Source organism: Polypterus senegalus, chromosome 18, assembly GCF_016835505.1.
Source record: "Polypterus senegalus isolate Bchr_013 chromosome 18, ASM1683550v1, whole genome shotgun sequence".
NCBI classification, from domain to species: domain Eukaryota; kingdom Metazoa; phylum Chordata; class Cladistia; order Polypteriformes; family Polypteridae; genus Polypterus; species Polypterus senegalus.
In genome coordinates, this window is record NC_053171.1 from 59,145,196 (window position 1) to 59,159,264 (window position 14,069).

At 40.1% G+C, this 14,069-nt stretch overlaps 1 protein-coding gene across 4 annotated transcripts in view; it reads right to left on the minus strand.

The window, feature by feature from the left end:
- The window catches only part of LOC120518496, a 99,081-nt gene that overhangs the window by 70,323 nt on the left and 14,689 nt on the right, over positions 1 to 14,069 (minus strand). For all 4 annotated transcript variants that reach the window (XM_039741314.1, XM_039741316.1, XM_039741315.1 and 1 more), the window contains exon 2: positions 4,186 to 4,515. In XM_039741314.1, coding sequence (XP_039597248.1) covers positions 4,186 to 4,515 — 330 coding nt within the window. The remainder of the gene's footprint in view (positions 1 to 4,185; positions 4,516 to 14,069) is intronic.

Sequence of the window (14,069 nt, forward strand, 5' to 3'; positions counted from 1 at the left end):
CTCAGGGCCACAGTGCAATATTTAGACAATAAATAATACAATACAACTATACAGAGAGAAGGTAATTTTACATAACATAAGGGAATGCAGAACAACAAACAACATATGTACATTTGAAAATCATATACAGTATACAAAAAGCAATCAGCAATGACACTAGATATACAAATGGACAAGAAATTAATAACAGAACAGTAATTAGATAAGAGCCTATGATCAGGGAGCACAGACATTGTGTTTAGCGGCCTGCTTGCCTGTAGAAAGAAGTAATTTGGTCTAGAAATGTTAGTCCTACTGTTTAAAGGTGTGTCCAGTATTTGTGTCTTTTTCATAAAAAAATATTGCTATATTTTAAGTTTTTGTAAGTCATTACTCTGTAACATTAAACACAAATTAAACCACACTACAACCAACTTTTCTACCCCCATTGTCCAAGGCTCAACCATCAGAATATCTGAAAATTGAGTTCAATAAGGAATGGTAATTAGAAAAATCTAGAGATGAACAGGCCATTAAGCCCAACAAAGCTTGCCAGTCCGATCCAATTAATTCCTCCAAAATAACATCAACTCTAGTTTTAAAGGTCCCTAAAGTCCTACTGTATACCACACTACATGGTAGCCTATTCCATATAACTATGTATAAATAAAAATTTTCTAATGTTTGTGAAAACTTTACCCTCAACAAGTTTCCAACTATATCCCTGTGTTCTTGATGAACTCATTTTAAAACAACAGTCATGATCCACTGTACTAATTCCCTTTGTGAGAGATGGCTGGCAGCTGATCCCAGCCAATACATCCAGGCCGCTAGATGTAGTCCTCCCTGCAACATGAAGGTGCCCCAGATTCCCGCAGGGCATCATGGAAAATGGAGTTCGGCTTCACAGCCCTCCTAGATACCGTGGGTGCCACCAGGGGACGCTACAGGGAGACACAGGGATTTCTATTTTCCCTATAGCCCAGAAGTACTCCCAAGTAACGGAAGAAGGCCAGAAGTCATTCAGCTCACTAGGAATGACTTCCGGCCTGTTGCTCTGACATCACATGTGATGAAGACCATAAAGTGGCTGCTGCTTCACCACCTGAGGCCACAGGTCCACCACGCCCTCGACCATCTGCAGTTCACATACCAGGAGAAGGTGGGAGCGGAGGATGCCATCATCTATATGCTACACCGATCCCTCTCCCACTTGGACAGAGGCAGCTGTAAGAATTATGTTTCTGGACTTCTCTAGTGCCTTCAGCACCATCCAACCTCTGCTCCTTAGGGACAAGCTGACAGAGATGGGAGTAGATTCATACCTGGTGGCATGGATCGTGGACTATCTTACAGACAGTCCTCAGTATGTGCATCTCGGGAACTGCAGATCTGACATTGTGGTCAGCAACACAGGAGCACCGGAGGGAACTGTACATTCTCTGGTCCTGTTCAGCCTATATACATAGGACTTCCAATACAACTCGGAGTCCTGCCACGTGCAAAAGTTCGCTGACGACACTGCTATCGTGGGCTGCATCAGGAGTGGTCAGGAAGAGGAGTATAGGAACCTAATCAAGGACTTTGTTAATTGGTGTGACTCAAACCACTTACACCTGAACACCAGCAAAACCAAGGAACTTTTGGTGGATTTTCGGAAACCCAGGCCCCTCATGGACCCCATGATCATCAGAGGTGACTGTGAGCAGAGGGTGCAGACCTGTAAATACCTGAGAGTGCAGCTGGATGATAAATTGGACTGGTCTGCCAATACTGATGCTCTATGTAAGAAAGGACAGAGCCAACTGTACTTCCTTAGAAGACTGGTGTCCTTCAGCATCTGCAAAAAGATGCGGCAGATGTTCTATCAGACGCTTGTGGAGAGTGTCCTCCTCTACGCGGTGGTGTGCTGGGGAAGCAGCTTTAAGAAGAGGGACGCCTCACGCCTAGACAAACTGGTGAGGAAGGCAGACTCTATTGTAGGCATGGAGCTGGACAGTTTGGCAGAGCAACGAGCGTTCAGCAGGCTCCTATCAGTTATGGAGAATCAACTGCATCCACTAAACAGTATCATCTACAGACAGAGGAGCAGCTTCAGCAACAGACTGCTGTCACTGTCCTGCTCCACTGACAGACTGAGGAGATCGTTCCTCCCCCACACTATGCGAGTCTTCAATTCCACCTGGGGAGGTAAACTTATCTGTTTTAACCTGCATTTTTATTACTCTTTAATTTAATTTTGTTCTTGTATCAGTTTGCTGCTGCTGGAGTATGTGAATTTCCTCTTGGGATGTCTGTCTATCTATCTATCTTTCTATCTAACAGGGAAGAAAGAAAAACGTTCCTTTCTCCAAACATAACGCTTTTCATTTAAACCAAAAAGTTCTATTTTGGTCTCATCCGTCCACAAAACATTCTTCCAATAGCCTTCTGGTTTGTCCACATGATCTTTAGCAAACTGCAGACGAGCAGCAGTGTTTTTTTTGGAGAGCAGTGGCTTTCTTCTTCCAATCCTGCCATGCACACCATTGTTGTTCAGTGTTCTCCTGATGGTGGACTCATGAACATGAACATTAGCCGATGTGAGAGAGGCCTTCAGTTGCTTAGAAGTTATCCTGGGGTCCTTTGTGACCTTGCCGACTATTACACACCTTGCTCTTGGAGTGATCTTTTTCTGGTCGACCACTCCTGGGGAGGATTACAATGGTGTTGAATTTCCTCCATTTGTACACAATCTGTCTGACTGTGGATTGGTGGAATCCAAACTCTTTAGAGATGGTTTTGTAACCTTTTCCAGCCTGATGAGCATCAACAGCTCTTTTTCTGAGGTCCTCACAAATCTCCTTTGTTCATGCCATGATACACTTCCACAAACATGTGTTGTGAAGAACAGACTTTGTTAGATCCCTGTTCTTTAAATAACACAGGGTGTCCACTCACAACTGATTGTCATCCCATTGATTGAAAACATCCATCTCCCAACCCGCTGAATCCGAACACAGGGTCATGGGGGTCTGCTGGAGCCAATCCCAGCCAACACAGGGCACGAACCAATCCTGGACAGGGTGCCAACCCACCGCAGGACACACACAAACAGAACACACTAGGGCCAATTTAGAATCGCCAATCCACCTAACTTGCATGTCTTTGGACTGTGGGAGGAAACCGGAGCGCCCAGAGGAAACCCACGCAAACACAGGGAGAACATGCAAACTCCACGCAGGGAGGACCCGGGAAGTGAACCCAGGTCTCCTAACTGCGAGGCAGCAATGCTACCACTGCGCCACCGTGCTGCCCTTGATTGAAAACACCTGACTCTAATTTTACCTCTAATGTCATCTACTTTTAGGACTTGAATGAAAATCTGATGATATTTTAGGTCATATTTATGCATAAATATAAAAAATTCTAAAGGGTTCACAAACTTTCAAGCACAACTGTATATTTGGTTCTGAGTTGGAAAAAGATTTCATTGTTACCTGCCCACTTTCTTTAATTAGCATTGTTTGCACAGAAGATCCTGCAAGACAGATGTATCTAATAGAGTGACCGTAAAAATATCTGGTTGAAAAGAACACCTGATGTAGCAGATGCAATGGACTACAAAAAGAGATATTGGCAACAAATGCAGAAGGCAACCTGCAATGAAGCAAAGTAAAATGCTTGTTAAGAAGTTTCACACACAAAAGAAGACAGTGAGCTAATGAAGGAATATGTAAGTAGAGAGAAATGTTTTAGGGGATTATAAAGCAGGTTGAAAAAATAAGATAAGAAATGGCATGGGAATTAAAATATTAAACTTGGACCTTAATCAGGTCAATGGTGGAGGTGGTGACCAAAAAAATAAAATGAAAGGCATTTATAGGAGTTTCTGTATGCTGAAGTGGAGCCAAAGGAATAAATACTAAAGTGGAAAGCTCTTTTCAAACCAAAAGACCTAAAGGTAAATACAGGGAAGTCCAACATAAAGGTTGGTGACCGGAAGCATGAAGGAAAGCTATTGGCTAAAAGGAGAAAGTGGAATGAATCCAAGAAAGAGTGAAAAGGAAGACTTAAAGAGAAATAGTAATAAAGAGTATGAGAAAAAAGTAATGGCAGATAAAGCAAATCTTTTCATGCATAAATATGTAAAATGTTTATAAACTCTGTCAAATTTTATGACTTTTGATGAAGATAGAAATGTATTTATTATGTATTAATCCTTACCTCTAATTGAAATTTTGTAGAAAACACTCTGGGTTTCCCCACTTTCATATGTAAGACGTCCTATGTAGGTTCCAGTTTCTTGATATGTCAGATTTTTTATTGTCAATAAAAAGTGAGTATTATTTACATTGACTCTATCTAGGAAATGTGTATACAATCTGACATTCTGTTGGGACACATCTGCAACTCTTGAAAAAACACCATCTTTTGTTTCAAACTCCCAAGTAACCAAAATGGTTGAGATGACTTCTAGCCCAGGTCCCAAGATGATGTCCTGCCCTGGTGATCCTTGAATTAAATATTCCTGTTTTTGTGAAGCAGTGCACTTCTCTGCAAGTAAACAAAAAAAAGAAAGAGATCAATAATATATTTTGCAAATACATATATATGCATATTTACAGTTTTCCTTCATTTTCACTTATGTTTACTTAATATGCAGCCTAATACAATATCATTTTGCACTGGTTAGTCCTAGGGCCTCAGAGATCCAGAGTTGTGTGTGTGGAGTTTGCAGGCACTCCTGGTTTCTACAAACTTCCCAGAGAATTTCTGTTTTTCTTCTCACATCCCCAAAGACACATGGAGTATTAATTTCCCCTTGGGATTAATAAAGTATCTACAGTATCTATCTATCTATCTAACTGGGGAATCTAAATGGGCCCAGTGTGACTGCCCCTTGAGGTACCCTGGTGCCTTATACAGGGATTGTCTAGTCATATGCCAGATGCTACCACGGTAGCAAAAATGGAAGAACAACTATCATAAAGTGCTAAAATATAGTTGTAATGGTGTTTTCCAGAGTTTGAACTAGGTAACTTTAATCTGAATTATACAATTCTTCCTCTTAATACAAACCAGATTCCAAAAAAGTTGGGACACTATACAAATCGTGAATAAAAACTGAATGCAATGATGTGGAGGTGCCAACCTAATATTTTATTCAGAATAGAACATAAATCACGGAACAAAAGTTTAAACTGAGAAAATGTATCATTTTAAGGGAAAAATATGTTGATTCAGAATTTCAACAAATCCCAAAAAAGTTGGGACAAGGCCATTTTCACCACTGTGTGGCATCTCCCCTTCTTCTTACAACACTCAACAGACGTCTGGGGACTGAGGAGACCAGTTTCTCAAGTTTAGAAATAGGAATGCTCTCCCATTCTTGTCTAATACAGGCCTCTATCTGTTCAATCGTCTTGGGCCTTCTTTGTCACACCTTCCTCTTTATGATGCGCCAAATGTTCTCTATAGGTGAAAGATCTGGACTGCAGACTGGCCATTTCAGTACCCGGATCCTTCTCCTACGCAGCCATAATGTTGTGATTGATGCAGAATGTGGTCTGGCATTATCTCGTTGAAAAATGCAGGGTCTTCCCTGAAAGAGATGACGTCTGGATGGGAGCATATGTTGTTCTAGAACCTGAATATATTTTTCTGCATTGATGGTGCCTCCCAGACATGCAAGCTGCCCATGCCACACGCACTCATGCAACCCCATACCATCAGAGATGCAGGCTTCTGAACTGAGCGTTGATAACAACTTGGGTTGTCCTTGTCCTCTTTGGTCCGGATGACATGGCGTACCAGATTTCCAAAAAGAACTTCGAGTCGTGACTCGTCTGACCACAGAACAGTCTTCCATTTTGCCACACTCCATTTTAAATGATCCCTGGCCCAGTGACAACGCCTGAGCTTGTGGATCTTGCTTAGAAATGGCTTCTTCTTTGCACTGTAGAGTTTCAGCTGGCAACGGCGGATGGCATGGTGGATTGTGTTCACTGACAATGGTTTCTGAAAGTATTCCTGAGCCAATTCTGTGATTTCCTTTACAGTAGCATTACTGTTTGTGGTGCAGTGTCGTTTAAGGGCCCGGAGATCACGGGCATCCAGTATGGTTTTACGGCCTTGACCCTTACGCATAGAGATTGTTCCAGATTCTCTGAATCTTCGGATAATGTTATGCACAGTTGATGATGATAGATGCAAAGTCTTTGCAATTTTTCGCTGGGTAACACCTTTCTGATATTGCTCCACTATCTTTCTGCGAAACATTGTGGGAATTGGTGATCCTCTACCCATCTTGGCTTCTGAGAGACACTGCCACTTTGAGAAGCTCTTTTTATACCCAATCATGTTGCCAATTGACCTAATTAGTGTTTATTGGTCTTCCAGCTCTTCATTATGCTCAAATTTACTTTTTCCAGCCTCTTATTGCTACTTGTCCCAACGTTTTTGGGATTTGTTGACACTGTGAAATTTTGAATCAACATATTTTTCCTTTAAAATGATACATTTACTCGGATTAAACGTTTGATCTGTCATCTGCGTTTTATTACAAATAAAATATTGACATTTGCCATCTCCACATCATTGCATTCAGTTTTTATTCACAATTTGTTTAGTGTCCCAACTTTTTTGGAATCCGGTTTGTACTATTATATAAAGTTTATAATAAAACATTTTCTATTTTCTTATGAAGTGTCTGAATTATTATCTGCACTGACTCTGTTCAACTTTTATAAACAGACAACAATATGTTTAGATAATTTTTCTCCTTTTCTTAGCTGTTTTTTGCTGCAAACTCTTAACATAATTTAATCTACATTTTATACAGTGCTTCTGTGTAGTGCACATATACCAAGTGATCTGTAGTAGATTTTTTTTCCTGTTGAATCACTGTATCAATGAGTTTCTCAGACTCAAGCCACATCAGACACATAAAATGAACGGACACACTTCTGGTTTACAGTTAATTTCTTTAGCCACAAGACCATACTGCATGACAAATCTTAATGCGGAGTTATTGTCATCAGTTTAAAGAAAGAATCTTTGCAAAAGAACTACAGACATAATTTACTGTATATAGTGCTTTTCTATACAGAAAACATCCAAAAGCACTTAAAGGAACACTCCACACAGAAGTGATATGCATGTTATTTTCCCCGTGTGGTTATTAGTGATGTTAGAGAAAAAATTCTAATTTCATACTTTCACAGAGAATGAAAGCGGCAAAGTTTCAGCTTGAATGGCTGTTGGCAACCAAAACTGAATGATACCAAACAATATCAAAAATATCAAAAAATATCATATTACTCATGTCACATAATCCATATGTCAAGTCATCCTGCTGTATGCTCACAATGTCTCAAACTCATATATTATTACTTACATATTGTTAAAAAGAGAGCAGTTCTGGTAAAAAATTGACCGCACATGCAAATTTCCCCAAGGTTTAGATTTGTGATCACATTTAAAGTCATACCTGTGACCAATATTTGGAGTACCTTTGGATTTTTTATATTAGATTAGATTAGATTAGATTAGATTAGAACAGATTATATTAGATACACTTTAATAATCCAATGGGGAAATTCAGAGGCATACTGCAGCAGAAACATAAAAAACAAGGTTACTGACTCACAGAATAAATAATACAGCCAATCCATCAAACAATCAATCGATAAGTAAATAAATATTATTCAGATATTTCAAAATGATATTTCAAAATGAACTTAATGAGTATCCCGGGAGTAAGCAGTGAATTTTGCCTGATAGCAGTGGGCAAAAAGACTCCAAGAGGCGCTTTTTAGTACACCATGGTGGAATGACCCTGTGGCTAAAAGTGCTCCATTGGGGGATTTTTCATGATGGCGTCCAAACACAAGATATATTCTCTTCCTGATAATTTTTTACCAGTTTTTCTTTAACTTTTATCTTTATTTGTCCTCATCTCAGACTGCACTTCTTGGTAAGATGACATCACATTAAGCACAATGCTACCCAATGAATCAGCTGTTACTGAGATGGATTCCTGACCAATGAATCAGTGGGGAGGAGGGTCTTCAATCTGAATGCTCATTCCCATTTGAGCATGTTCCATTTTTATTCACAAGAGTGTTTTTTTTTTCTGAAAAGTTTATTTAGAAATATTTCAGCAAAAATACATGTGTTTGGAGATTGTCAGCATATGACTAGACAACATGGCATGTTATGTTACCCAAGGTTTTTGCATGGACATTTTTTGAAAGTGATAACTGTGGTCCTGAATCGGTTGCTATAGATGCCAATGCATGCTAAAACTTTGTGATCTCTGTTGGCCATGAAAACATAAGATTAAAAATGTTTCTCAGCCATCACTACAAACCGCATGGGGTAATATCATAAAAAATGCTATTTTTGGGTGGAATACACTCAGAGAAACAATTATTTATGATTGTGTGTGTGATAACTAGTGGAAATATCAAGTCAATGACAATAAACTGCAAAATGCATAGACAGAATCGTTTTGTACATAACAACTAATATACAATACAGCAATGGCATACTGCTTGATAACGTGCAGTGAATACACTTGACTTATAGTTTTCCTGCTCTTTCTCTGTAAATTTAGCATTTATTTTCTCAGAGGTTGATGTGCTTTCTGCTTCCTGAGCAGTTCTTGTTTTCTCCGCCCTAGCGGCCCGCTTCTTCTCTACTTTCATTGGCATCTTTTCGCATTAAAACTGATTAAATCAGTTTTTGTGTTTCAAGTACTTTTTTGTAAATTTTCATTTAAGCTGGCACTTAAGTCTTCAATCTGCCTAAAGAAAGATTTAAGATATGAAGAGGTAGAGGAAGTGATGGCGAAGGTGGTAGGGATGAGTATGGCGCCCGCACGCATGTGCCATACAACACATACAGCTGCGTGCGGCCGAGAGTTGATTCTAAAATAAAGTAAAATAAAAACAAAAAGAGTAATAAAAATCATCACCCAGAAAGTGGACAGTAGAGGTCAGGAGTATATTTGTACCAAATTTCAGGTCAATAGGTCAAATGGTTTGTGAACTACAAATGATTTAAAATCCTGGACAGACAAACAAACAGTCACAGTAGCATATTATATGAGAAGAAAAATAAAATATAAGACAGAAACAGACAGATGATGTGCTACACATTCAGTGTGCTTTTGTTTAACCAATGTTATAATAACATTGCTCCTGCCCCTTCCATTCTGAACTTTGGATTCATGCATTGAATATAACTGACCAAAGGTTCTCTGCAATTTCAACCCCTTTCTTTTCTTGCCAGTGTCTCTAACAGTACTTGAAGTGCAAAACACTGATGAATAGAAAGAGTTCCCCGATAACAGGCCAGTACTAAAAGGGTTCATAGGCTGTGTGCATGGAATGATTCAGTAGAATCCTAAATGCTGCCTTGCTGATTTCCACTGGATACATTCTCTAGATCTGTTAAATGTTTTCACTGAGATTTGGGCTGCTGACCAGTACAAGATACCAGGCTATCCTTCTAATTTAAATGTAGATTTTAATAACTGGTTGCTCTAGAAATTGTGACAACTATGGCTAATTTATATCAAATAAATTACAAATTTTGGTACTATGTATTTATACATTTTTTATAGGACTAAAGATCACAGTCCCTGTTTTTACATGGGGTCTGTCTTTTATTTATTTCTTTTAAAATGAGTTGAAATCCTTCACGTATTGTGTATGTTGTAGTCTCCAAAAAGTTGATCACATAAAAAAATGTAAAAAGTCCTGAATCTTGCGATCACATGGTACACCATACAGTTCTAGGCAATACTACTGTAGGTTTTATGAAGTAAAGTACAGGCAAAGTGATTAACCAGTTCTTAAGTCAAAAATAAGCATTTTTAAATAGTTGTTTAAAGAATCTCAGGTCACTGTAGGGATCCGAAAACAGGATTTATACAGGTCCTTTTTTTGATCTGCAGATACAACCATTGCTGTAATGCTGCAAAGTAAATGCGCAGCAACTAATACAACAATTGTAACAGCAATGGCATCAAAGTATTTTATCCGGTAATCCAATTTTATAAAAGCTTTCATGTGCCCCATATTACAAAGTCACCTTTATTTTATAGAATTTCTAAGCTGGGGAAAGCAGGTCTTAGAGATGAAATGTATGTTAAAACGAGGTGAAAGATATTACACTATTATTCCAAAATGATCTCCAACTTAAAGAATTCCTGTTTTTTTCTGAAATTAAAAATGAATAAATTTCACTCATCCACTGTTTCACTGCATCATAAATACAGCAGAGTATCATCAAATACAAAATAACATCAATATTGTGTTTAAAAATAACTTCTTAATTATTTAATGTTGAAAGAAAATAGAACTGGTCCTAATGAACGAACCCTCAGGGACGCCACTTCTAGTTATGGACAGGGCAAATAAATACTGTCTTCATGCTTCTACATATGAAAATGATTTGATAAACTAACAGACCTGTGCCTGGATGTACCATCAGGGTGACTTAAGTGCACAGTCTGAACCCTCCTCACAAAGGGACCTTTGCATATGTAAGAGAAAAAAATACCTAATAACAGTAAAAGTGCATGCATTCACAGCAATCTGCTGTTCATACGATATCCCTACCTTGAAGCAACTGACAGCATTAATATTGCAATAAGAACCTAGAGCGAGAATGAGGCGTCTTTTGTTAACCCTAAGCAGTTACATTCCATTAACACACAAGTCATCTGTGATACGAAAAATGAGACTGACAACTTTTGTGGCTTAGTTTGACTGGATCAACCCATGCTTCATTCATTTTGAGGCAAAGTACTGTTGATCAGATGACTTGCTGGATGTGCTGCACGTGAGGACATAAGGTAACTAGCTGAACCCTCAGTGTTTTATATGGTCTATTATGCTTGCCACGTTCATTGTAACAGAAATCATGTCATCACATGTGCCAGGTAATAACAATTCAGACTCTGGTGCCTTACGACTTTCTCAGACCCCCATTGTGGAGAGCAGAGGTGCTTCAATGCCTTTGGACTCCACATATTTACTTCTTTAATAGGTTTGACCACCCTAACCCACTCTCACCTTGGAGTACTGCATCCTCCAACCATCCTTCTGCTGATACCAGCATAGGTGAGACATCCTCACCCACAATTACAGCAGCGCAGGTGAGCAGAGAGCTGAGGGGACTTCGTGCCAGCAAAGCAGCAGGTCCAGATGGAATATCGCCACGACTGCTGAAGGCCTGTACATTGGAACTGGGGAGTCCTCTACAGCGCATCTTCAACCTGATCCTGGAACAGGGGAGAGTCCCGAGGCTTTGGAAAACATCTTGTATCACCCCATTCCCAAAGGTATCACATCCTAGTGAGCTGAATGACCATGAGTGGCTGCTGCAATGCGACTCGGAGTCCTGCCACGTGCAAAAGTTCGCTGATGACACTGCTATTGTAGGCTGCATCAGGAGTGGGCAGGAGGAGGAGTACAGGAAGCTAATCAAAGACTATGTTAAATGGTGCGACTCAAACCACTTACACCTGAACACCAGCAAAACCAAGGAACTGGTGGTGGATTTTAGGAGGCCCAGGCCCCTCATGGACCCCATGATCATCACAGGAGACTGTGTGCAGAGGGTACAGACGTATAAATACCTGCGAGTGCAGCTGGATGACAAATTGGACTGGACTGCCAATACTGATGCTCTGTGTAAGAAAGGTCAGAGCCAACTATACTTTCTTAGAAGGTTGGCGTCCTTCAACATCTGCAATAAGATACTGCAGATGTTCTACCAGACGGTTGTGGCAAGTGCCCTCTTCTATGCGGTGGTGTCCTGCGGAGGCAGCATAAAGATGAAGGACGCCTCACGCCTAGACAAACTTGTTAAGAAGGCAGGCTCTATTGTAGGAGTAAAGTTGGACAGCTTAGTATCTGTAGCAGAGCGACGGGCACTAAGCAAACTCCTGTCAATCATGAAGAATCCACTGCATTATTGGATTATGTGAATTTCTCCTTGGGATTAATAAAGTATCTATCTATCTATCTATCTATCTATCTATCTATCTATCTATCTATCTATCTATCTATCTATCTATCTATCTATCTATCTATCTATCTATCTATCTATCTATCTATCATGTGCAGATGGCGGTAATTTGATGTGTCATGAGGAAGGCTGCTCTACCAGCCAATGAAGGTCTGTAGTATTGAGATTGATTATGTATGAGGTTGATTAGCATGGTACATGTACCATGTATCTGGGTACCACTCCTCCGAGGCCTCTTCCTTCAACTGCTGCCCAGGTCACATTACAACCAGGCTATTCATCTCACAATTGTTGGGCTCACAGGAGGGATAATGTAAGAAGTGCAGAAGAAGCTTTAAGTAGAGCTGTCAACCCTCTGCTTTATGAGCAGCCAATTTAGGTGGTACGGGTGTTTACTAGAGACCTTGTCGAGGTTTTACAGGCACGACCACCTGGGAGGAGACACCGGGGAAGATTGCTGGGAAGATAAAATATCCTGGGTGGCCTGGAACACCTTTGGATCCCAAAATATGAGCTGGCAAGTGAGGTTGGGGAAGGTATGAACCTCATTGCTAAGACTTTTGTCCCTGCAATCTGGTCCCAGATAAGTGGTGGAAAATGAATGGATGAATGAATGTATGATTGTTCCAGGGTGACAACTAGGTAAGGTTTGAGGTGTGATTATATATGACATTTACGAAATGATTGTGATGTATAAATGTAAATTGTGTAGAAATGGGCATACAGCAGGTTTTATAAATCTGATTAAATTTTTTTTTTAATTTGACATGCACATTTTTCACGGTCAAATTCACACAAAGGTTTACAAATGAGACCACAGGTGTCTCATAGGCTTCTTTTATGAAATTGTACATTTGATGTGTTATTGTACCGCAAAACCAAAAAAAAGTACTTTGAACAAACCATACATACTGTAGTTGAACTAATCATAATGACCTTGCATTCAGAAAATGGCTGATATCACCACTTTTAGCACCTTTAGTCACCGACACAAATATGAAAAACAATATGGGAGATAGTAAGACCACTGCAGGATATAACATGGCCCCAAAAAACCCTAAACCTCAACAAAGGATCCCCTTTTCTGTTTTATAATTTATCAGGACACAAAACCCTCAGCTACAAGTCATCTTTTGCCACAACATGGCACATGCCTTTTAAAAATGCTTCATTAATGTGAGATAATGGAGATATAGGAAAAAAGCTGATTTTCCACAGATGCACTCATCTATTAGTTTGTTACATTCATAGCAATACACAAAAGAACTGAACAGAGAGATGAAGTTGAACTGGCATTATTATTAGTTCAATCATGACACACACAGGAATAATCGCCAGAAACCTCACCTTTTTCAAGTCCGTAATGGGGAAAAAGAAGACAAAACAGAACGCCAGCAACAGCGGAGGTCTAGTGCTCGACATTGCCTGCGCTCAAGACGAGCCATGAAGCGGCTATGCGTTTCGGGAGAGATTCCCGGAGGAGGACGTCTCCAACGAGGTATGTGCAGGAAATGTACTTGGGAATCTTTTTAATTTAACACATGTTGTCCAGTGTACATACCTCCCAGATGTCCATCCGAAGGCTCTGCGGGAGGCAGGAGACAAACCCGAAGGCGATAGCGCACTCTTGTGCAGGCAAACGAGTACAGTGATCCCTTGCTGTATCGCGCTTTGACTTTCGCGGTTTTGCTCTATCGCGGATTTTATATGTAAGCATATGTAAATGTATATTGCGGATTTTTCTCTGATTCGCGGATTTCTGCGGACAATGGGTCTTTTAATTTATGGTACATGCTTCCTCAGTTTGTTTGCCCAGTTGATTTCATACAAGGGACGCTATTGGCGGATGGCTTAGAAGCTACCCAATCAGAGCACGTATTACATATTAACTAAAACTCCTCCATGCTATAAGATATGCCTCCTGCGCGGTGCTCGATTGTTTGCTTGTCTCTGCCTCTATCTCACCCTCTCTGACATTCTCTGCGCTTGACGGAGGGGGTGTGAGCAGAGGTGCTGCTTGCACAGAGGCTATTTGCTTAGAAGATACGGACGCTCCTGTAAAAAAT